We start from the raw sequence: 22,892 nt of genomic DNA, 5'->3' as shown, positions 1-22,892 counted from the left end.
GTCTCTCTCACACACAGGTCAACGTCGTGGTGCACCGCTCAACACTGGGGGGGAACACTCACAGGACCCGGATCTGCAGGAGCCCGATCCCACCGGCAGCGACCACTCTCACCACTCTGTGGACGACCCCGACCGACCTGGCCCCTCTGGTGTCCAACCGCCTGCAGCACCTGCATCAGGTACAACTGTGCCAACCACCACCCCCACTCCTGCCACATCCCAGGAGACACCCAGGATCCCTGCCCCAACACCACAATGCAGCCAGGCTGGCCAGGAGGGACACGGTGTCCCGGGCACCCAGGAGGAGGCAGGCGACAACGCCAATGCCACCCCTCAGGGGTCCCGGAGACCCGATGTGCCCACAAGGGCAGGCCAGGCGCAAGTGGGCAGGGGTGGTGGGAGTGGAGGACGGCGGAGGCACGAGCCTGACCAGTTGGCTGGGGATCCGGTATTTTCCCATGTCCGTAACATCCTGGACTCATACCGGCAGGACACCACGGGCATGGCCCAGGTTGTGTCCACCCTCAATGAGATCAAGGGGAGCCTCGATGAGATAAAGACCCAGCAGGCCCAGCAACATGCGGAGCTACATGCCTGTCTACTGGTACACCAACGGAGGATGGAGGACAGACAGGCTGAGCAAGTGACGGCATTCCAGGGGATTCACGCTACACTCCGTCGGATGGCCGACAACATGGCCGACCCTCCCTGTGCCAGAAGGCGGAGAACATCACCACCCACAGGGAGGGATCAGGAGGAGGAGGAGGAGGAGGAAACATCCGACGGAGCATCCCAGATGTCGTCACGGCCTGCTGCTGAGGTTCCCCGCAGGAGGCCGGGTCGTCCACGGAAAGGACCGTGAGGGTCGGCGCTACATCACCATCTCCCAGGACACCTGGCCTGGCACCTGGCCCACTGGAGCAACAGCATCACAGCATCAAGAGACATTCTCTGCCACATGGCCCTGCTGGTCCAAATTCCCGGAAAGACACTCACTTTGTTGTCCCCCCCCCCCCCCCCCCCCCCCCCAATAATAAATCACACTATGAAGAGTAGATGCCTGCTGGTAGCATTATTACCTAACATGTGTCTTGTAAAGTCAAAACATGCCTGAGTCATCTTTTGTCTTCAACCACCCACACCCTGGGGCCTGAGTCTGGCACAGGACACATGGGTCACAGTGTATTAGGCAAGACAGACATGGAGCACCATACACACCCGTGATGGGCCCAACCAGCTGAGGGGGTTACCGAACAACCGTGCTGACACACACATTGAGTACAGCAACAGTCATGCGCAGAGGTCAGGGATCCAGTCCAGTGTCCTGGGGGGCACCCAGGTATGTGTAGACAGGTGGCAGAAACATGTCCTGCAAGCTTGAGTCCGGTGGATGCAGAGAATGGGGGCCTGGCCAACGTTGGATGCATGGGGATGGCACATGTCACAATACCCACACAGTCATGGACATCATGCCCAATACACAGTCTCAGCCCACACACACAGCTTGCATCTTGCCACTCGACACATTGACACATAGCCACAATCAGGGAATACCATGCCAGACAAGCAGGATGCACCGTTGCAACACACCAGCATTGACTGAGAAGAGGCACCTTGGAGGCATAGGGACACCTTTATTAGTCATGTATTCGGGATTGCAGAGGCAACTCGAAGTACACATGAACACATCATGTGGAGTAACATGTGGGTCCAACACTGGCACCCCCCTTCAGCAGCACACATGCGTGTTCGCCATGGAACTGGCACACAAGCGTCGGCTAACAGCTAAATACCCACAGCTGCACACGGAGAGCCTGCCATACACCATAGATCCGCGGATGTCGAAGTCCCACACCATGTCAAGCCAATGCTAACCGAATGTGTCCGAGGGCAGTGTCACACACATTGATGCCATCATCACAATCCCCTATCCCATCACTGATGACTGTCAACCAGGCAGACCATCTATTCAGGTGTACACAGCTGCATGTCGTGTCCCATGGGGATGCGACATGGCTGCAGAGGAACCAAACACCGACAGGGGCAGTGTGCACACATCGTGAACAACTGCCACACCCAATACACCCCAGATGCATCCCTTACCCCATGGAGACTTCCAAACGTGTCCGTGCCTGTAACGCTGAGTCAGCCCACGATGTCATGTCCATGAGGAATAGCAGTGCCACAACAATGCAACCAGCAGACGGCATGCGCAGGTACCTGGGGAAGAGAGACACACAAGAAGTCAGCCACAAAAAGCACAGCCACTTGCATGTGCATTTACTCGACACATGTATGGATGACAACATGCTAGGTCACAATTATGACTGAGGAAGTACAACCATCACTGGCACCATCACTCCAGTGACACACCCACACACACCTCTGACTCACGTGCCATACATGCAGGTGGAGACACACATCACAACGCATGCCACACGGGGACCAATGCGTGCACACTCAGACACTGGTACTCACCACTATGCAAAGAAGTCGCGTATGAGCCGAGTCCAGATGTCCTCTTGCGGCTCCACATCCTCCACATCACTAGCCCCATTGCCAAGCCCTTCGTCCTCCACGGGTGGATGGTCCTCGTCATGTTGATTCAGGATGAGTGGCACTGCTCTTTCAACTGCCATGTTGTGCAGCATGCAGCAGACCATGAAGATCTTGCAGACCTTCGCCGGGGCATATGGGAGTGCGCCGCCGGTCTTGTGGAGGCACCTGAATCGGCTCTTCAGCATGCCAAACGTCCTCTCTATCACTCGCCTTGTCCGGCCATGGGCGGTGTTGTAGCGGAGCTGGGCCGGCGTGATGGGGTTGCGGAGAGGTGTGAGCAGCCAAGGCATGTTGGGATAGCCAGCGTCCCCTACATGGAAAGCACATGGTCATCGTTAGAAGTGGTGAAGCGGTCGTGCTGGTAGGCTATACTGAATACAGGACAGACAGACTGTACCCACCAACAACACATGCCCGTTCGTTGCGCAGCTACATCATCATATCAGGCATCCCGCTACGCCTCATGATGTAGGCATCGTGTGCTGATCCTGGAAAACGAGCACAGACATGTGAAATCACCATGTTGGACAGACACACCACAAGGGCATTGATGGAGTGGTAGTGCTTCCGATTGCGGTACGCCACCTCCCGTGCGTGTGGTGGTACCAAAGCTACATGTGTCCCATCTATGGACCCAATGACATGGGGCATCCCTCCCAGGGCATAGAATCCACGCTTGACCTCAGTCATCTGTTCAGGGGTTGGGAACTTGATGAAGTCATCCAGGTGAATCAACATGGCCTCTAAGAAATCATGCAGTACACCACTGAACGTGCTCTGGGACATGCCACCAACATGAGCTATGGTATTTTGAAAGGTACCCGTGGCAAGAAAATGTAGGGCAGCCATTACCTTCAGCTGGGGTGTCAGTGCCGTGGGATACCTGTGCTGCGGTTGCAGGTGTGGTGCCAGTCTCGCCGTCAACTCCAGAATCAACGGTTGGGTGAAGCGGTAGAGCCGGATGCTGTCATTCTCCTGCATGGCAGCCAAGTCTGGAATTCTTCGGGCAAGAGGCGGCGCTCTGCAGTAATTTGGAAGTGACAACGAAGAGTGAGTGCACTACGACAACAACTCATGTGTACTGAGCACATGTTAATCTGGCAATACACACATGCTACATAGGGAGTCAGGTATGTGCTACATGGCCAGGACACGTATGGATGCAAGGTGACACTCCTTCAAAGACCCAGCTACACACAGAGATTGAGAACCTCCCCATGCCACGCCATGGGTATAGCTGTGTCCCAGTGCAAGTGAACAGCCAGACGCAACACAGGAGTGACATACGCCCACACATCAGCAGCAGTAGGATGCCGATTGCAGAGATTGGTAGCGGAACACTGGAGCCACAGGTCACATGACATTACACTAGGCCAGCCCACACACCTTGCCATGAAGGTGCACATGTCATGACTCACCACACATACCTTGTGAGGATGCTGACATGTCCTTGTCACGCTACTCCGTGTCCCATGCATACATGTGCACCTCACATCCGATACCACATGTGGCATGGTGTGCGGAACAGTGTGCAATGACAATCTACACACAGACACATGTTGGTTGCTGCAACGGCTGCAGCTTTTGAGGGTGCTCCAACATCAACCTGATGGGAAGCCCCCACACATACATGACATAGTCACATTGTGCACCGTGGGTAGTGACAAGTCAGGTGTCATAACCCCTGTACCGGGCATCAGGGGACACTTCCGTGTGTTGGTGTCCGTGCCATGCCAGTGACGCTCACCCCAAGTGCGCAGTACGACATGCACACATGTCAAAGGAGTCAAGGGCATGCCTGGCACACATCGCACCATCACACAGTACATCTGTAGACATCTCATCATACATCTGGTGCCTTCTCTACTCAGGAGTAATGTTCCACATCACAGGCCTTTCACACCTGTGCCCCACACATGTAGTGATGCACAGACGATGCCTCGATGTCAATTAATGGACAAGTATGTCCATCCATGGACAAGTATGTCCGCCCTATCCCTACCTGTGTGCCGCCTGTCACCACTGTGATGTGTGAATACCGCTGTACTGCTGCAAAGTGGGCCTGTGTACGTTCCCATATCACTATGGGAGTGCTGCCGTATGTGTACCCATCGTGATGGCGAGCGTACAGGCATGTGTACGGCCCGTACCACTACGAGTACGCATACGCGAGGCCACCCATACTGATAGGGAGAGTACAGGCGTGTGTACGGCCCGTACCACTACGAGTACGCATACGCGAGGCCACCCATACTGATAGGGAGCGTACAGGCGTGTGTACGCTCCCTATCAGTATGGGTGGGCTCGCGTATGCGTACTCGTAGTGATAGGGAGCGTACAGGCGTGTGTACGGCCCGTACCACTACGAGTACACATACGCGAGGCCACCCATACTGATAGTGAACGTAGTCACGCGTGTACGGGGCGTTGCAATGCATTTGGGGTGCCCTAGGGCCCCGGAACGCACCGTACCTGTGTGTGGAGCTCAAAATTACATAGGGGACACATGAGGGACAAGTATTAAGGCCTACATGCATGCTGGTTGTCATGGAGACCAAGTTCAAAATTCGAATTTCTTCTGGAAGGTGAACAGCAGAAGTCAGTTGGAATAAAAATACTTTGTTGCAATGTGTTTGTGGAGCTGACATCATGCAGGAGAATGAAACCGATAGAGTACACACAGACTGCTAGGTTTGAAGGGATTGGTGGAAACATAGGATGCAAATGTGAGTGACCAATCACTCTGTACTCCTGTGCATGAGACAGGGCAGAAAGGCACATATAAGGCAGCCAGGTCCCATGAGGGAGTTCTTGCCTGCACATCTTTGAATTCGTCGACCCAGCTGCTGCTACTGATTCCCTGGAACCATGTCAAGGGCTGTGGAGAGGTCACAGCCATTCACCCTGGAGGAGAACATGGCATTGCTGGATGTGATCCTCCCACAGTACCCCATGCTGTATGGGCAACCAGGGTATCAGGTGAGTGCATAGGCCACTGGCACAGACTGTCCCTATGTTGTGACTGTGACTTCTGGCATTGTGTCCTGGTGTGACACACATGCCATGTACTGTTGGGGGGGTCCCAGGGGGGGGGGGATGCCTGATGTCTCCCAGCAGTGCCCTGAGACAGGAGGGGTGTGTGCCTATCACTAACAGCAGTGCCCTGAGACAGGAGGGGTGGGTACAGAGTGCTCCCAGCAGTGCCCTGAGACAGGAGGGGTGGGTACAGTGTGCTCCCAGCAGTGCCCTGAGACAGGAGGGGTGGGTGTGATGCACAGTGTGAGCCTTGATCATTGATTGTGACATTGCCATCATTCCACCTGTGTACCCACTATGGCACGTACTGCTTTTTCCCTCACCAGAGGATCATGTCCCTATGACAAAGGTGCAATGCGTTGGCTGCATGACATGCCTTGTTGTTCCCAGCTAATTTGGTATCAAATGTCTCTCTGTGACATGTGGCTGGGGTATTGATGTGGTATCACTTGTTCTTCCTCACAGGTAGGCGCCACTGCCAAGGAGCAGATCTGACTGACCGCCGTCAGTGCCGTGAGGGGTGTGGATGGTCGGAGGCGGAGCCTGTCCCAGGTGAGGAAACGCTGGCAGGATATCCGGTGCTGGACGCGGAGGATTGCACGGGTCCTGCTGGGGGACTCACCTGAGAGCCACAAGAACCGCGGCCGCAGCCGTCTGAGCCACCTCCACAGGCGTGTGCTGCCGGTGGTCTTTCCAGACTTGGATAGGCGCTTACAGGCGAAGCAGCAGCCGGAAGGGGGTAGGTACATGTGTGTTTGTTGTGTGTCACCGGCATTTGTAAGGGCACAGTAGCATGAATTCACTGCCAGGGTTTAAAGGTGCTGTGCAGATCCATTTTGCCCCAGTATAGCGCTGCGCCCCTGCCACCCTTCCCCTCCTTGCAATGTGTTCCCTGGTCTGTGTGTAGTCACTCCTTCACAAGGTAATGTAGGCTGGCGCTTTGTCCACGAGAACTATGCCTGTAGCATCATGTGTGGGGGTGGTGTGTAACAGGTTTTGGGACCTTGGCTGTCCCTGTCAAGTTCACTGCATGTGGGTTCCATGTCAGTTGGCACTGATGCTGACTCCAGACATGGGAGTTGGTCTCTCATGTGTCATGCCTTACAGCGCGCATGTCCTATGTAGTGGCCTGTGACATGATGTGCATGAGTGTGCGATACGCATAGTGCAGGGATGGTGGCGTGTGTTGCAGTCATTACCATTCAGGAGCATGGAGTTGCGTGGCCACTACTGTCCCCTGGGGCACCTTTTCATCGGTGTTGTATGTGTCATCATAAACGTGGACACTCTCAGTGTCTACAGCGTAGGTTGTGCTCTGTGCCATTGTCCCCTGGCACCATGTATATAGACGTGCTATTTTGTACAGGTGTCCACTGTGCAGCCTGACCTGAATGTCCTTCTTCATACTCACAGTTGCTAGTGCCTGTGTGTCTTGTTATACTCATCTGAGGATGGGCACTGGTACCTCATTATTTGTACAGGCGCACCTTGGCTGTTTGGCGTCCAATCTTGCATTTTGCCTGCCCCTGTGTTTATCACCCAGACTATGAGATGTTGGTGCCACCTGTGTCTCAACTATTTGCCTCGTGTAGGGGGTGGTTGGGGCGGGCAAAGCCTATATGTCAAATCCAGATTTTTACTTGCTGGGTCTGGGCAGTGTGTGATGTTTGTCTGGACACACACGCAAGGTGCAGTGACCGAGTCATGTTGTGCATGTTTTCAGCATTACCTATGCAGCATGTGTCTCAAGTTCATGGATATGGTCCCTGGTCATCGGTATTTTCGCCAACGCTGTGTGGTGCAGATGCAGTGCTGGATTGTCCCCAGGGCCTGGGTGCTATGTCAGACTCCGTTTCCTGTCTTTAGCTATTGTCTCATGCTCTCCATGGTATTTCAGTGGCATGGTGGCTCAACCAACTGTGTGTTTCATGCCCTACATCGGTACCTTGTTTAGTAGATGTTAGGGATCTTCCTTTTCAGGCTATGCAATGTTACCTATGTAGATTGGACTCATGTGACAGATGTGTACAGGTGTCTGATTAATTTCTGTCTCTCCACCCTGCCCACAGCATCGTCGGGGGACACAGAGGGAGACATGGACACAGACCAGGCGGAGGGACCGAGCACCAGTGCCAGCCGTGACATCGGGGCTGGCACATCGAGTGGGACAGAGGCGGAGGATAGTGCGGCCGAGGACCTGTCGACTGGCACATCAGAATACGAAGCTGACAGGTCCGAGGAGGATGTCTCCGAGTGGGCGGAGGCTGCACCAGCAGCTGACAGCGGAACAACACCTCGCACCGCCCCCTCAGTTCCCATCAGCCGCCTCCCACTTGCTCGTGTCCCTTCCCAGCGTGCCCGGTCACCGCATGTCTCCTTCATGCCAGGCACCGCACCCCCTGCCCCTGTCTCCACTGCTGCCGCCAATGCTGAGTCTGTGGACATCCAGCGGCAACTGCAGGTTGGTCAGGCTGCGATCCTTAATGTCCTCCATGCCCACGGGCAAACCCTCAACAACATCGAGGCATACTTGGAGGGCATTCATTCATCGCAGGCTGACCAACGCAACTTGCTGAGGTCCATAGACTCCACACTGACTGCAGCAGTGGGTCTCCTGCAGCGCGACCTCCCCCCACCTACCCCTGCCCCATCCACACTTCCCACTCCCATGCCTGTCCCACGTACACCCAGACGTCGGCATGCACCCACATCAACAGACACAGGCACCACACCAGCAGGGAAGGTCCACCGCACTCCTCCTGACACGCACACACAGGGTGAGGTAGGCACACCCACTGGGTCGGGGGGCAAACGTGTGACACGCAGCCATAGTGGGAGTCCGCATTCCACCCAGTCCACTCCCTCCAAATCCCCTCCCCTCAGCTCTCCTGGCCACATCTCCCCCAACGACTCCTTCATGGCCGCTCTGTCCCTGAGCCCCACAGTGACACCACCCCGCAAGCGGTCAAGGAAGTCCTCGGTCAGGGTGGTTGATTCTCCCCCCCTGTCTCCACCCTCCCCCGGTGGCGCTGCGACCCATCCCTCTGACCCCCCACCCTCCTTGGGGCCTGTGGATCCTTCGGGTGCAGGGGAATCCCTGGAGGACCTTGCAAAGGTGTGTAGTGCCATCCTGGCCTCCGCCTTTGGCCCTGCCCCACCCCCTGTGGTGGAGTCCTCCATCCCTGCACCCACAACGCCTCCCCTTTGCCCTGATGTCCCTGCGGTGCCTGTTGCTTCCCCCCCCCCATGATGCCCTCACCCCTGTGGAAGACGATGGCATGTAACTGTGCAGGCAAGGTAGGGGACACGCATCCCACTGTGTCCCCCATCCAGCTGAGACTCATTGACTGCCCTATGGGCTTTGTGAATATTGAACTGCCTGCGATCCACGGACATTGTGCTCATGCTGAATAAAGCTTAATTTTCTTTTCATTATAACACTACTGCTATGCTGGTATTGGTGTTGGTGGGGCTGCTACATGGTTTTGGGTGGTGTTTATGTGTTGGGTGTGTGGGATATGTAGTAGTGTGCTGCTCATTGGGGGGACCCTGGGATCTGTGTGCCATCACAAGGTGTTAGCTAACTTTCTTTGTTCATGTAAGCAGTTACTGCATGGTGCAATTGTCCCAGGGTGTATTCCTTCCTCTGTGTACCCTGATATCTTCCCTGCAGGGTGTTCCCAATGTTTAGCGCAGAGCTGTGTCTACATGAGCTGTGTGTGTGACGGAGCCCTTCTACTTTGGCCATGCATGCAGGGCCATGTCTCCACCTGCAACATTCGTGGCATCCTTGGTGATCACTGTACTTGTGTGTGGAGTCTGTTGACATGAGTTCATGGGACATGTTCCCTTGTAGGCAGTATGCATGTGGGTACTTCCAGCCTCACACACATGTGTTGCACACCTCCTGTCTCTGGGCACTGCTGGGAGTGATAGGCGCCCACCCCTCCTGTCTCTGGGCACTGCTGGGAGGACTCTGCACACACCCCTCCTGCGTCTGGCCACTGCTGGGAGGACTCTGCACACACACCTCCTGTCTCAGGGCACTGCTGGGAGTGATAGGCACACACCCCTTCTGTCTCAGGGCACTGCTGGGAGGACTCCACACCCACCCCTCCTGTCTCAGGGCACTGCTGGGAGGACTCCACACCCACCCCTCCTGTCTCAGGGCACTGCTGGGAGGACTCTGCACACACACCTCCTATTTCTGGATATGTACGCTTGGAACATACACGGTGGGGGTACGCTCCATGCATTCGAGGTGAGGGTACGGGTCGTACTTACACTGTTGGGGTGGGGGTACGCTCCATGCATACGAGGGTGAGGGTACGGGTCGTACTTACACTGTTGGGGTGAGGGTACGCTCCATGCATACGCGGGTGAGGGTACGGGTCGTACTTACACTGTTGGGGTGGGGGTACGATCCATGCATTCGAGGTGAGGGTACGGGTCGTACTTACACTGTTGGGGTGGGGGTACGGTACGTACATACGCGGTTGGGGTGGGGGTACGCTCCATGCATACGCGGGTGAGGGTACGGGTCGTACTTACACTGTTGGGGTGGGGGTACGCTCCATGCATACGAGGGTGAGGGTACGGGTCGTACTTACACTGTTGGGGTGGGGGTACGCTCCATGCATACGCGGGTGAGGGTACGGGTCGTACTTACACTGTTGGGGTGGGGGTACGCTCCATGCATTCGAGGTGAGGGTACGGGTCGTACTTACACTGTTGGGGTGGGGGTACGGTACGTACATACGCGGTTGGGGTGGGGGTACGCTCCATGCATACGCGGGTGAGGGTACGGGTCGTACTTACACTGTTGGGGTGGGGGTACGCTCCATGCATACGAGGGTGAGGGTACGGGTCGTACTTACACTGTTGGTGTGGGGGTACGCTCCATGCATACGCGGGTGAGGGTACGGGTCGTACTTACACTGTTGGGGTGGGGGTACGCTCCATGCATACGAGGGTGAGGGTACGGGTCGTACTTACACTGTTGGGGTGGGGGTACGCTCCATGCATACGAGGGTGAGGGTACGGGTCGTACTTACACTGTTGGGGTGGGGGTACGGTACGTACATACACGGTTGGGTTGGGGGTACGCTCCATGCATACGCGGGTGAGGGTACGGGTCGTACTTACACTGTTGGGGTGGGGGTACGCTCCATGCATACGAGGGTGAGGGTACGGGTCGTACTTACACTGTTGTGGTGGGGGTACGCTCCATGCATACGAGGGTGAGGGTACGGGTCGTACTTACACTGTTGGGGTGGGGGTACGCTCCATGCATACGAGGGTGAGGGTACGAGTCGTACTTACACTGGTGGGGTGGGTGTACGTTCCATGCATAGGGGGGGTGGGGGTAGGGTCCGTACATCTCCGTCCCCACGCTATGTGATGCTTGTGCGGGCTGTACCCAGGCCTTTGCCACGTGGGTACGATCCGTCCCGCCATTGTTGGGGTGACGTGGGTGTGGGCGTGGTACGTCTCGTACCCACGCTCTTGAGGCGTGGGTACGGGACGTACCGGTCTGGTTGTGTTGCCGGTTCGCGTGGTGACGGACTTCCGTTGTGGCGGTCGCTGGCTTAGCTGGACACGCCCCCACCCCCTCGTAGTGACCAGGGCATGGGTGTCAGGTATGTCCTGGGCATGTGTGGTGTGTGACTTTGGTGGGGGTTTTGTGGCCTGCCCTGGTCCTGCCACCCCCACCCCCCCCACTTTCCCCCCTCCCTTAGTTGTTCTGACCTTCTGCGGCGTCTGCGTCGGAACCTGTAGAGGAGGTGGACTGCTATGAGGGCCGGGATGACACGTAGGTTCGGGTCCATGTCTGTCCGTCGCGTACGGGTCCTCCTTGTTTGCGTCGTCCTGTGTGTCCGTCGCGTACTGGTCCTCCTTGATCGCGGAGTCCTGTCTGTCCGTCGCGTACTGGTGGTCCTTGTTCGCGTCGTCCTGATTTCCCGGCAGTTTTTGGCAGCCGGAAAATATTCACCGTGCGGGATGACGTCGGTGCGAATCGTGATTCCTGGTTCGTGAATGGCAGGCTGCGAGCGTCCCGTCGTCAGGTCGGCCCTTTCCCGGATCGCATTGGTAGGTTTATTTTGTTCGGTCGGGCTTTTTTACGAATCGTACGGAAATGGTGTTCCGTGCGAATCGTAATTCCTTGTTTGTAAATTTTGACGACCGGGTACGCGTCGGACGGAGAATTTGCTCCGTCCGACGGTTCGTACCCGGTTTTTACAGGATCGTGATCGGCACCAAAGTGGTGTGCATGATGAGGTTATATTTACATGGAGTATAAAAAGTGCACAGAGTGCCTTTTCCTCTCTTTGTAAATATAAAAGAGTATCTTGCACAATAACTATGTTACAAAAAGTGACATATTTCCGTTTTAAAATTTCCTTGCGAATGATAGAAGGTAAGCACAGAGTTTTGTCTGCAAAGATGTTCAAAGAAGAGTGATTGAAATGATTGCGGTCCTTCAACAGCTAAAAAGGTGAAATATTATGAACCCCTCAAATCTCTTTTTTTGCAGGTCATATGATATCTGATTATGGTCAGATTTCCAAACTACATAAACAGAGTGTTTTTAGAAACGTGTTTCAACTTTGTAGCTTCTTGCAGGCCTCTTCATTCTGCATATTGAGACTTAGTTAAACTTACCTTCACAGTAATAGGAATAAAAAATGGTATAGATTTTTTTCTGTTTTTCATTCAAATATAAATTCATATAAATTGCTTATTTTAAAATTTGGATCTGTGAAAGAAAAGGAAAAAACAATTATAACATGTAATAATACATTTTATACAACACAGCATAATTTCCACAAAGTAATTTTTTTGCCATTTTTGCTGTTCTCAGAATATATTAAATTTCACTAAAAATAGTGATTTCAATCGTACTCATCACTTAACAGCGGGCAAAAAAAACACAATCTCAAAGATTGTTAAAAAAAAACAACATGCCATTCTCAAAATACAAATCACAGAAATATAAAATGCACACAGCTAACAATTTTATTTTTAACTTTAACTTACAAAAACTGTAAATGATGTCGCTATAAAATATTCACCAAATCTAAAGTTGAATTTTTGGAGGATGCACCACGCCCACAACGTTTTCCTTCAGTGATGTGGAAATTTTCTACTTTTCTCGAGGGGCAAACAAAGACCAAAACCACCCTTCTCATGCACAAGATTTTCAAAAGAGTTCAGTTACGAGGGGATCCTAACAAAAAATACTCATGCGGCACAGCAAGTATGATGAAACACCTAAGAACCCTTCATCCAAACAATCTTGCACGAGAAGAGTGCAAACAGATGAGAAACACTCCTGTTCTGTATTTGTAAAAAAGAATCACAAATAAATGTATATTAATAACTTTCAAAATTATACTATTCCATTACTGTACAAACACATTTTATATAAATACTGACTAAGAAACTATGTCCCTGAACCACAAGTGTGACGATGGTTAAAACACTACATGCATAGTGCATACTACTTTGAAGCAGATCATGCCCTAAAGCCTACCTCACTAAAACTCTACATGCTAACTGACTAAATGATTACAGTACTATAAGGAGACACACTGGGTGAGTGACAGGGTGTTTGCTAGAAGAGTATGAATACTAACTAGGGAATTGAAGGAGTGAAAGACAACTGTGTAGGTGATTAGAGGACTGCCTCCATACTGCATAGGCATTTAAAGCAGTACATGTGCTAAGGCCTGGCTCACTGCATGACTACTTGGGTACTGACTGAATGATTAGAGTACAGCAAGGAGAGTGCCTAGGTGAATTTATAAGTGCTAGGCTTTCACACAGGGAATGGATTAGTACTTGGTACTGAATGGGTCACTAGAGGAGTGCAAAGGCAGTGACAAGATGTTTGCTGGACTGTATGGATACTGACTAGGAAATTGAAAGTGTGAAAGACAAGTGTCTAGGTGGTTAGAAGACTGCATGCACAGTGCATAGGGGTTTCAAGCAGTCCATGTGCTAAGGCCTGGCTCAGTGCATGAATACTTAGGCACTGACTGAATGATTAGAGTACTGCAAATGGTGAATTTATAAGTGTTTGAGTTTTCGCACAGTGAATGGATTAGTACATGATGCTAAATGGGTCACTAGAAGACTGCAAAGGGAGTGACAGGGTGTTTCCTGGAAGTGTATGGATACTGACTAGGGAATTGAAGGTGTGAAAGACAATTGTGTAGGTGGTTAGAGGACTGCATGCATAGTGGATAGGGGTTCGAAGCAGTCCAGATACTAAGGGCTGGGTCACTGGATGAGTACTTGGGTACTGACTGAATGATTAGAGTACTGCAAGGAGAGTGCCTGGGTGAATTTATTAGGGTTTGGCGCAGTGAATGGATTAGTACATGATGCTGAATGGGTCACTAGAGGAGTGCAACGGGAGTGACAGAGTGTTTGCTGGAAGTGAATGGCTACTGACTGGGGAATTGAAGGTGTGAAAGACAAGAGTGTAGGTGGTTAGAGGACTGCATGCATAGTGGATAGGGGTTTGAAGAAGTCCATGTGCTAAGACCTGGCTCAGTGCATGAATACTTAGGCAGTGACTGAATCATTAGAGTACTGGAAAGAGAGTGTCTTGGTGAATTTATAAGTGTTTGGGTTTTGGCACAGTGAATGGATTAGTACATGCTGTTGAATGGGTCTCTAGAGGACTGCAAAGGGAGTGACAGGGTGTTTCCTGGAAGTGTATGGATACTGACTAGGGAATTTAAGGTGTAAAAGACAAGTGTATAGTATGTTACAACACTACATGCATACTGCATAGACATTTGAAGTAATCTATTTGGTACTTAGAAACTGACTAAATAATCAGACTACTTCTAGGACAGTGCTTAGGTAAAACTTTTACATTTTCAGTTCTGCCACAGTGAACAGAATAGTACATGGTACTGCACCTTAGTGTCAAACCTTGACTCATTTTATCAATGCATAAGCAAAGACTAGCTTCTAATGCTACTAAAACTTGACAACATGACAAGTTTTAAAAGAGTTATCTGCTAAAAAATACACAATGTTACCAAATGCTTCTCTCACAGTGGTTCCCAAATGCACACAGACTCACAGTGTGATTCTAGACAGCAACCACTATACCTAGGAGTTTACCAAAAATCATTCACTACTGTGGAAGTGGTAAGGGAACTGCACACAATCTTCATATTCCAGGACTGCACTTTTGTGTCAAAGCCTGACTCATTTAATCAAAGCATAAGCAAAGACTGGCTTCTAATGCTACTAAAACTTGACAAAATGACCGGTTTTAAAACAGTTATCTGTCAGCAAATACACAATGTTACCAAATGCTTCTCTCACAATCCTTACCCAAATGCACACAGACTCACAGTGTGATTTTAGACAATCAACACTATCCTAGGAGTTTACCAAAATTAATTCACTAGTCTAGAAAAGTTAATGGTACTGAACACAATCTACATATTTAAGGACAGCACATCAGTGTCAAAGCATGACTCATTTAATCAACGCATAAGCAAAGACTGGATTCTAATGCTACTAAAACTTCACAACATAACAGGTTTTAAAAAAGTTATCTGTCAGCAAATACATTTGTCACCAAATGCTTCTCTCACATTGATCCCAAATACACACTAACTCACACTGTGATTCTAGACAAGCACCACTATCCCTAGGAGTTTACCAAAACTCATTCACTACAGTGCAAGTGGTAAGGGACTGCACACAATCTACATATTTCAGGACTGCACTTTTCTGTCAAAGCCTGACTCATTTAATCAAATCATAAGCCATAACTGTCTTCTAATGCTATTAAAACTTCACAACATGACAGGTTAAAACAGTTATCTGTCAGCAAATACACAATGTTACCAAATGCTTCTCTCACAGTGGTTCCCAAATGCACACAGACTCACTGTGTGATTCTAGACAAACAACACTATCCCTTGCACTATACCAAAACACATTTCTTCATCTAGAAGTAGTACTACATTTCAGTATAGAAACATAACATAACTCATTTCACAAATTCATAAACAATAACTGGTTTCTAATTCTACCAACAAATAAAAACAGCACAGTTATCTGTCTGCAAACACATGAAAAACACAAATGCTTATCACAGAATGGTTTCTACATGCACACACACTGTCAATAAGATTGTAGAGAAAAAAAGTACTCCCTACACTTTAGCAGGAGAAATACATTAGTCTGATTAAAATCAAAATAGTCTACATACATCCCCTCACAATTAAATAACTCATCTTTCAAGTTCTTTTGTAGATTAAGTATATCAGTCACTCACCATATTTTCTTTTACAGAATCTCTGCACTGTGCACCTCTCAGCAAAAATAAAGAATGGAAAAGTTTCCCTTTCATTTTCCACACATATACATGTAAACATCAAATCACAATCATTCACACAAACTCAAAAGCAAACACATATTCTATTGGTTAAACATTTCAACCCTTTCCAACTGAAAGACATTTCAACCCTTCCCCCAATCTGCCTTCTGCCTGTTACCATAGAAACAGGTCATGGAACACTGCACTAAGCACACAGGTCAGAAGTTCAGCACACAATGTTCCTACACAAGAGAGGAAGTGTGCTTCACTTTTCAACATATCAGCTAATCATATATAATGTTCCTTACAATCTGTTTTTGTTAACCAATAAGAATCATACCTTTAAAAAACAGAAATATACACCCTACCTTTCAGTGTACAAAGTAGTCATACAACCAATGATTTCTTGTCTTTTTGAAAAAAAATTCCGTGGATCCGCTTACCCAACGCGATAGGATGCGCGCACTGTGCGCGCATTTCGCCGTTTTTTTAAAAAAAGGGGGCCCCAGGGGGTCCTTCTGGGACCCCCTAAGCACCTCTAGAGGGTCAGAGTATTTCCACTCTGCCCCCTTTATATGTTTTACACACTTATTCCCCTTGCTTCTTCAGCCTCGCTTCTACCGAGGCAGAAAATGGCCGCCAACAGTTCCTGGTTTCGAATGTAGAGAGACACTCGACAGCCAATTAGCATTCAGCGCGCGATCGGGAGGGTGCGCGCTCGGTCCGCGGATATGTACTTTTAACTCTAATTTTCTCAGGAACTACTGAACGGATTCACACCATTTATGCAAAATGCACGAGTCTGAACTGAGGACTACCTCTTTGGCAAATTTGGTGTCATTCCGTTCAGCGGTTCGGGCTGTAGCTGCGACAACAGATCCTATGGGAAATTGCATGGGGAAAACGCGTTTTGGGACCCCCCTTTTTTCTCGGCCCCCGCTTGACGAATCACCACAAAACTTTCAGGGTAGGAGCGGAGCGGGCCTGGCCAAAATTTCGCGAGGATTCGTCAACCGGCGCCAGACTTATTGGGAATAGAATGTTGCGGATTTCCTATGGAAAATAGGTCCTAACTATAACTACCTACTGGCAACCACCAGTAGGATATATACATATATATATATATATATATATATATATATATATATACACACACACACACTCTGTTTCTCGTTATTACCCTTATAGGTATTCTTCCTATACCTTGCTTCACTATTAGTTTCAACCAAAGCTTCATTGCTAGATGATATATTACATCCACTAAGGCAATTTATCAGATTATGAATATTTTTTTGTATTCATCAGATATTCTGTCAGTTTATAACTACTGACGCTCTTAGCTCTAGCTCACGACGAAGGCACAATCTTGTATATACACAGGTCTTCTTTTCTTTTGTAGTGGTTGGTCTTCTCTTTCTTATCTTCACACATCTTGCGGTAATTGGTTTTTAAATGGATCTCTATTAGTTACATTTTGGAATTGGTTCTTTTCTATCACGTTTTATACTTAACTTTCTCAATAAACTCTACTATAATATAGCATTTTTGCTTCCTGTGAAATTTTAATGAAACCCTCCCCTTTATTTTAAACAGATGTTTCTGACTTATACTATATTATAGCAGAAAACGTTAGTAGGACCCTCAATATGTGATGAGAATTATTTCTTACATTTATGTTGTTCTCTTAGATTTTATTTGACCAACATGTCTACCTGATGAAAGCGTACCGCCAAAACGCGCGTAGATACACGAATTACGTTAGCCATGACCACATTGTTTGGTTTTCCAAAATATTATATGCATTGAATATTTTGTCCTAATTCTTTTTTGCGTAAATTTGTGTCTATAATTACAATATCCTGTTTTGACATGCATTAATATGCTGTAAAATTAGGCCATGTATGAATGGACAAGCATGTGTGAATAGTATTAGCAACAATCATTTTGTACTTTGGTCCTCTTTTCTTATTACTTGAAAAGATAAAAATATTTAAAAATATTTCTTACCAACAATTGGTTTCTAAAAATAATACAAATTCTATTATTGACACTATCTTTTTCTGGTCACACGCTTTTGGTTATCAAAGGTCCACTTTTTACCCATTTCCTAAATGGTTTATTCACACACACCTGCGTTACTTTTCCTGGTGAAAGTGGTGGGAAGAAATGGTGCCATGTTTGGACTTCTTGAGCTTCTTTTTCTTAAATTTACCTGAGTATGATGATCACCTCTCTTGGGAACAGCCGCGAGAAGGAGAAGTGTCCACATTCTTAATTTTGATCGGGACCTGACCTTCCAACTCTTCTCATGGTGCTCGGTAAAAGAGCTTGGCCTCTCAGTTCTGGATGGCCAACAGATTCATCGGAGTACCGCTGCTGCATGACTGTGTCATGCAAGGAGCCCAGACACCAGAGAAAGTGAGGATCTGTCATTAACATCTGTTTGTTGCAATACTTGGTGGGTTAAAAACCTGTCATTTTATGCGGAGACAAGTCTCTTGCACACTGGAAAAGTTTTTTAAATGTCTGAAAAATGATGTCCTGTCAAGTGACAGATTAAATGAGCGAGGTAAATATGCAAGTAAGAAGGCACAGATAGAAAGGAATTGAGGTTGACACGCAAAGGTGGTGGTTATATCTGTGCCCCAATGTCACTTCTGGAGCCACATTAACTTGATCCGGAGCTGCATGACACCAGATACCATTGTGTGAGAGAACTGCTGAGAAAAATCTTCGGATACAGGCTGCCACCTGGAGGTATCCAGGTGAGTAGTCTGGTTAGAAGCATCCATCAAAGCATTCATTTTCGGAATGTCCCAATCCTTTTCGACTCTCTGACTGGGGGCAGTCATGAGGAAGAAATTCAGATTTACATTACATTTAAAAGCTTTGATCACCAAACTCTCAGGAGTAGGATGCTGTGTAAGAAAATCAGGATTGCCAGGCTCTGGCGTCTGGCCAGCTACCTGTTCACTGGTAGGCAAAAGCAAGGCATAACCATGTGCACATAAGATTGTCAGTTAGGGCTTTGCTAAACAGAATTAAGGGCTTGGAAGAGGCAAGCACAGGTAGAAAGAGTTCTGAAAAGATGTTTGCTTTAACTTCAACAGAAGGCAGTTGTGAGTCCAGGACCTCAGCAGCATGTCAAATTACCAAGGCAAAGGAAGCAATCCTTCTTCTGATATCCCTGGGGGGGTTGGGAGGCGGGAAATACCAATGTGATCCCAGAGTTTGAGGACCACCAGATCCACAACATGTTTCAGCCAAGTACCATGCCAGAATGGCATCTCAGCAGTCCGGAATTTCTCCCAATTGAAACAGAGCAAGGTTGATACCAGAACCTTAGTGATGTCACAGTAGCTGGAGGCAGTCCACAACACATTTCTGCAGTGCAAGTTTCAATTAGACAAACATGTTAAGTTTCTTTTTAAAATATATTTCCTTTCAGGTATGGAGGAATTCCTGGATGAGAAAAAAAAGTGACAATGCTGCTTTACTTGAAAGAAAGGGTTTAACACTTGAAAGATGATAAAATATTGTGAGTGATGTGAAGCATAGATTCAAAACCTGAGTTTTTAAAGTGAAAAGCGATTTGCTGCAGTGAGGAAAAATTAGTTGACTGCCAATACAGTGCTTTGTGGGACTGTCACAGTTAACTCATCACTAATCAGACTATTTAATCTCATTCAAAGAATTTAATTAAGAATGGTCGTTCGCCCAAGCTATTTATACAAGCTAGGTTTTAATTCTAATTGCAGTTATTTGATCAAAGGAAGAAAGTATTGAACTTAGCTAGACAATGTGTAAAATGTTTTTCACTTCTTTTTGAAAATATTGTTCCGAGATCATACATATTGTGACACTATTTTATGATTATTGGAGAATATCCCATGATACACAGTTCAAAAGAACTAGTGATCTAAGAGAGACAGATAGACAGAAAGAGGGGAAAAACAAGTCGGGAAAAAGTATAGGTGAAAAAGGCATGGTTGAGCCACTGCAGCAGAGATTAGTGGGTTAAGTGAGAGGGAAAGGAGAGGTAGTATGGAAGAAGGCAAGAAAGAGGAACAGAGGAGATGGATGCAAAATCATGGTCTAGTGCTGGCAGATCATAAAGCTTCACTTACTGTCTTACTGAGTAGGAGAGGAAGAAATCCTGCGAAGAAAGGAGCAAAAGCCTCTCCGCCGACTGCGGCTCCCACCAAGGGGATGCCCTCGCCTGCGTACTCCACCAGCATGGCATCAAATTCTGCCTACAAAAGACAAGAGAGTCAATCACGGCTACAATCTTAGGTAAAGGACTAGGCACTGCTGAGATTTAACCATAAACCAAAATGGATGCATGTGTAGGAGTTGGGAGCTGAGGAATCCCTTTTGCTGCCCAGCTGTAATCCTTAGTGGGAAGCAAATGCTAAGGTATAACTTTGATCCTTCATGAGGAGCCCAAAACTCGGGAAAAGAAATGGCATTCTGTTTAACTGCTGACCTTCACCTACGACTGTACTTAAGACGCCCAAAAGGATGAGATATATGTGACCTTACTCAGGGGAATCCATGATACCGAAGTTCCCACTAAATATTATAATGATAGATGCCTCAGCAAGGAGAGCCATCATTATATCACAGGAGAACTTGTTAAAGCACAACAACCTCCTTACCTTTCTGGCATGACACCAGCAATGAAGTCTACATCGTAGCCCTTGATAGTGACTTCTTAGGCGTGGCTGGGTCATACCCACAGAACACATCAGGGATAAGTTTTAAAACTGTTTATAGTGGTTGTTTGGATCACTCTCCCCTCACACCTACACGACACTGCCATATATGCCTGCACCCTCACCCCAACACACACATTTTGCCACAGGATTTGTTAACATTGGCAAAACCACCTCTTTAGTAACCCTCACTATAATGTTTGTGCCTCTCCCCAATACAGAGGTGGGTGCTCTTCTTTCTGTGGGATTTATATTAAAGAAGGAAAGGTTACATACCTGTAATCTGAGTGCACTCTCATAGGTATTCTCGACTAATCCATAAACAGTACTACATCACATATGCGTAGGATTCGTGGAAACTATATTTTCTAAATAATTTTAAGGTAAAAATAAGCATGTCTATAAGAGGCATCATTTTCTAAAAATTTTTGTGGTTGTAAAAAACAATTCCAATTAGCCAAATTAACAGTATGGTGAATTTGGTGGCTGAAAATAACACAGAACTAAACACTTTTTTAAACCCCCAGTAGAGGGAAAATGTAGCCTACTGTAGGCTAAGCACACATATTTATAACATGACATTGCACACCTAAGGAATTGTAATGCAGTCAGCCTTCTCGTTGTGCATGGTCAGTGAGGCAGTTAGCTTTAAAGGAAATACAGTATAAGTATCATCGATAAACTACTTTTCAAGAGCCAAGGAGGCGGTGGTTGTGGTTTATGGATTCAGAGAGAAAATCTAGGACAGAAAACTAGTATAAACTTATTTTCTCTAATGGGATTGTCTCGAACATTCATAAACGGTAGAATAAAATAGCAAGCTTCAAAATGCACGTACTCGGAGGAGGGTGCAAAGTCAAAGATAAAGAGCAAAAGAAAAATCAGCATTCTCGACCTTAGATGGGCATCACCAGTTTACTGTAATGCCAATTGGTCTAAAGAATGCCCCTGCAACCTTCCAGAGGATGGTGAACAAAGTCCTGACTGGGCTGGAGTCTTTTAGTGCAACTTATCTAGATGATATTGCTGCCTTTAGCTCCACTTGGCAGGATCACCAGCTCCACCATGGAAAGGTACCAGAGTCTCTGCAGAAGGCAGGTCTCACTATCAATGCCAGCAAGTACCGGAAAGGACAGGGAACAGTTGTATACTTGTGCCACATTGTAGGTGGAGGCCAAGTTCAGCTCTTACAGCCCAAGATCCAGACTATTCTGGACTGGGAGGCTCCAACAACACAGACCCCAGTCAGGCCACTGCTTAGCTTGAATGGGTACTACAGGAGGTTTGTGAAGCGGTTTGGTGCCATTGTGGCACCCCTCACACAACTGACCTCCAAGAAACAACCTAAGAAAGCAAACTGGACAGTGAGCTGTCAAAAGGCTTTTGACACCCTGAAAGAAGCAATGTGCTCAGCACCTATAATAAAAGATCCTACAAAGCAGTTCATTTGGCAGACTGCTGCCTCTGAGCATGGGATAGGGACAGCCCTAACCCAAACCAATGATGATGGCCAGGAACCGCCTTCTGTTATTAGCAGGCGTTTACTCCCCAGAGAACAACCTTTGAGTGTCATAGAGAGGGAAGCCTTTGCTGTGGTCTGGTCCCTGAAGAAGGTGAGACCATACCTGTTTGATACTCACTTCCTTATTCAAACTGACCACAGGCCTCTTAGGTGGTTCATGGAATTGAAAGGTGAAAACACCAAACTATTGAGGTGGTCCATCTTCCTACAGGGAATGGACTTCACAGTGGAAAACAGACCCGGGACTGACCATGCCAATACAGATGACCTTCCCAGGTTCTTCCACTTAGACAATGAAGACACTCTTGGGTAAGATTAGTCTCATCCTTTTTCGTGTGGGGGTTGTGTAGCTAAGTGCCTCTTTTCGACATGGTCACCCCCACTTTTTGTTCACTGGTACTGATGAACAAGTTACTTACCTTCAGTAACGTATTATTGGCTTGAGACCCAGTCTAGTCACAGATTCCTTAACTTTTGAATACTCCCTAGGCATCAGACTGGATCCGGAATATTTTCAACAGTACCTCTGCACGCTGTGATGACGCCTACTCAGGTTGTGACTTCAGTGAAGCCATACAAGTTCCCTCCGGCACACGGACATCAGTTTCTTCTGTTAAACTTTCTGTGCCAGAAAGCGGAGCCACTATCGAAATTGGCTCTGGAAACAGTGTGTCAAAAAAGATCAATATAGAGGATGCCCCAAGAA

The 22,892-nt window shown here is 48.3% G+C and overlaps 1 protein-coding gene across 1 annotated transcript in view; it reads right to left on the bottom strand.

The window, feature by feature from the left end:
• The window catches only part of IPO4 (importin 4), a 3,494,625-nt gene that overhangs the window by 418,379 nt on the left and 3,053,354 nt on the right, over window positions 1-22,892 (bottom strand). Inside the window, exon 25 of the mRNA XM_085624107.1 lies at window positions 20,077-20,202. Coding sequence (XP_085480233.1) covers window positions 20,077-20,202 — 126 coding nt within the window. The remainder of the gene's footprint in view (window positions 1-20,076; window positions 20,203-22,892) is intronic.

This window comes from Triturus cristatus, chromosome 1_1 (assembly GCF_964204655.1).
Source record: "Triturus cristatus chromosome 1_1, aTriCri1.1, whole genome shotgun sequence".
Taxonomy (NCBI): Eukaryota; Metazoa; Chordata; class Amphibia; order Caudata; family Salamandridae; genus Triturus; species Triturus cristatus.
Note: the sequence above shows the minus strand (reverse complement) of the source record. Positions and strands in the feature narration are given on the sequence as shown.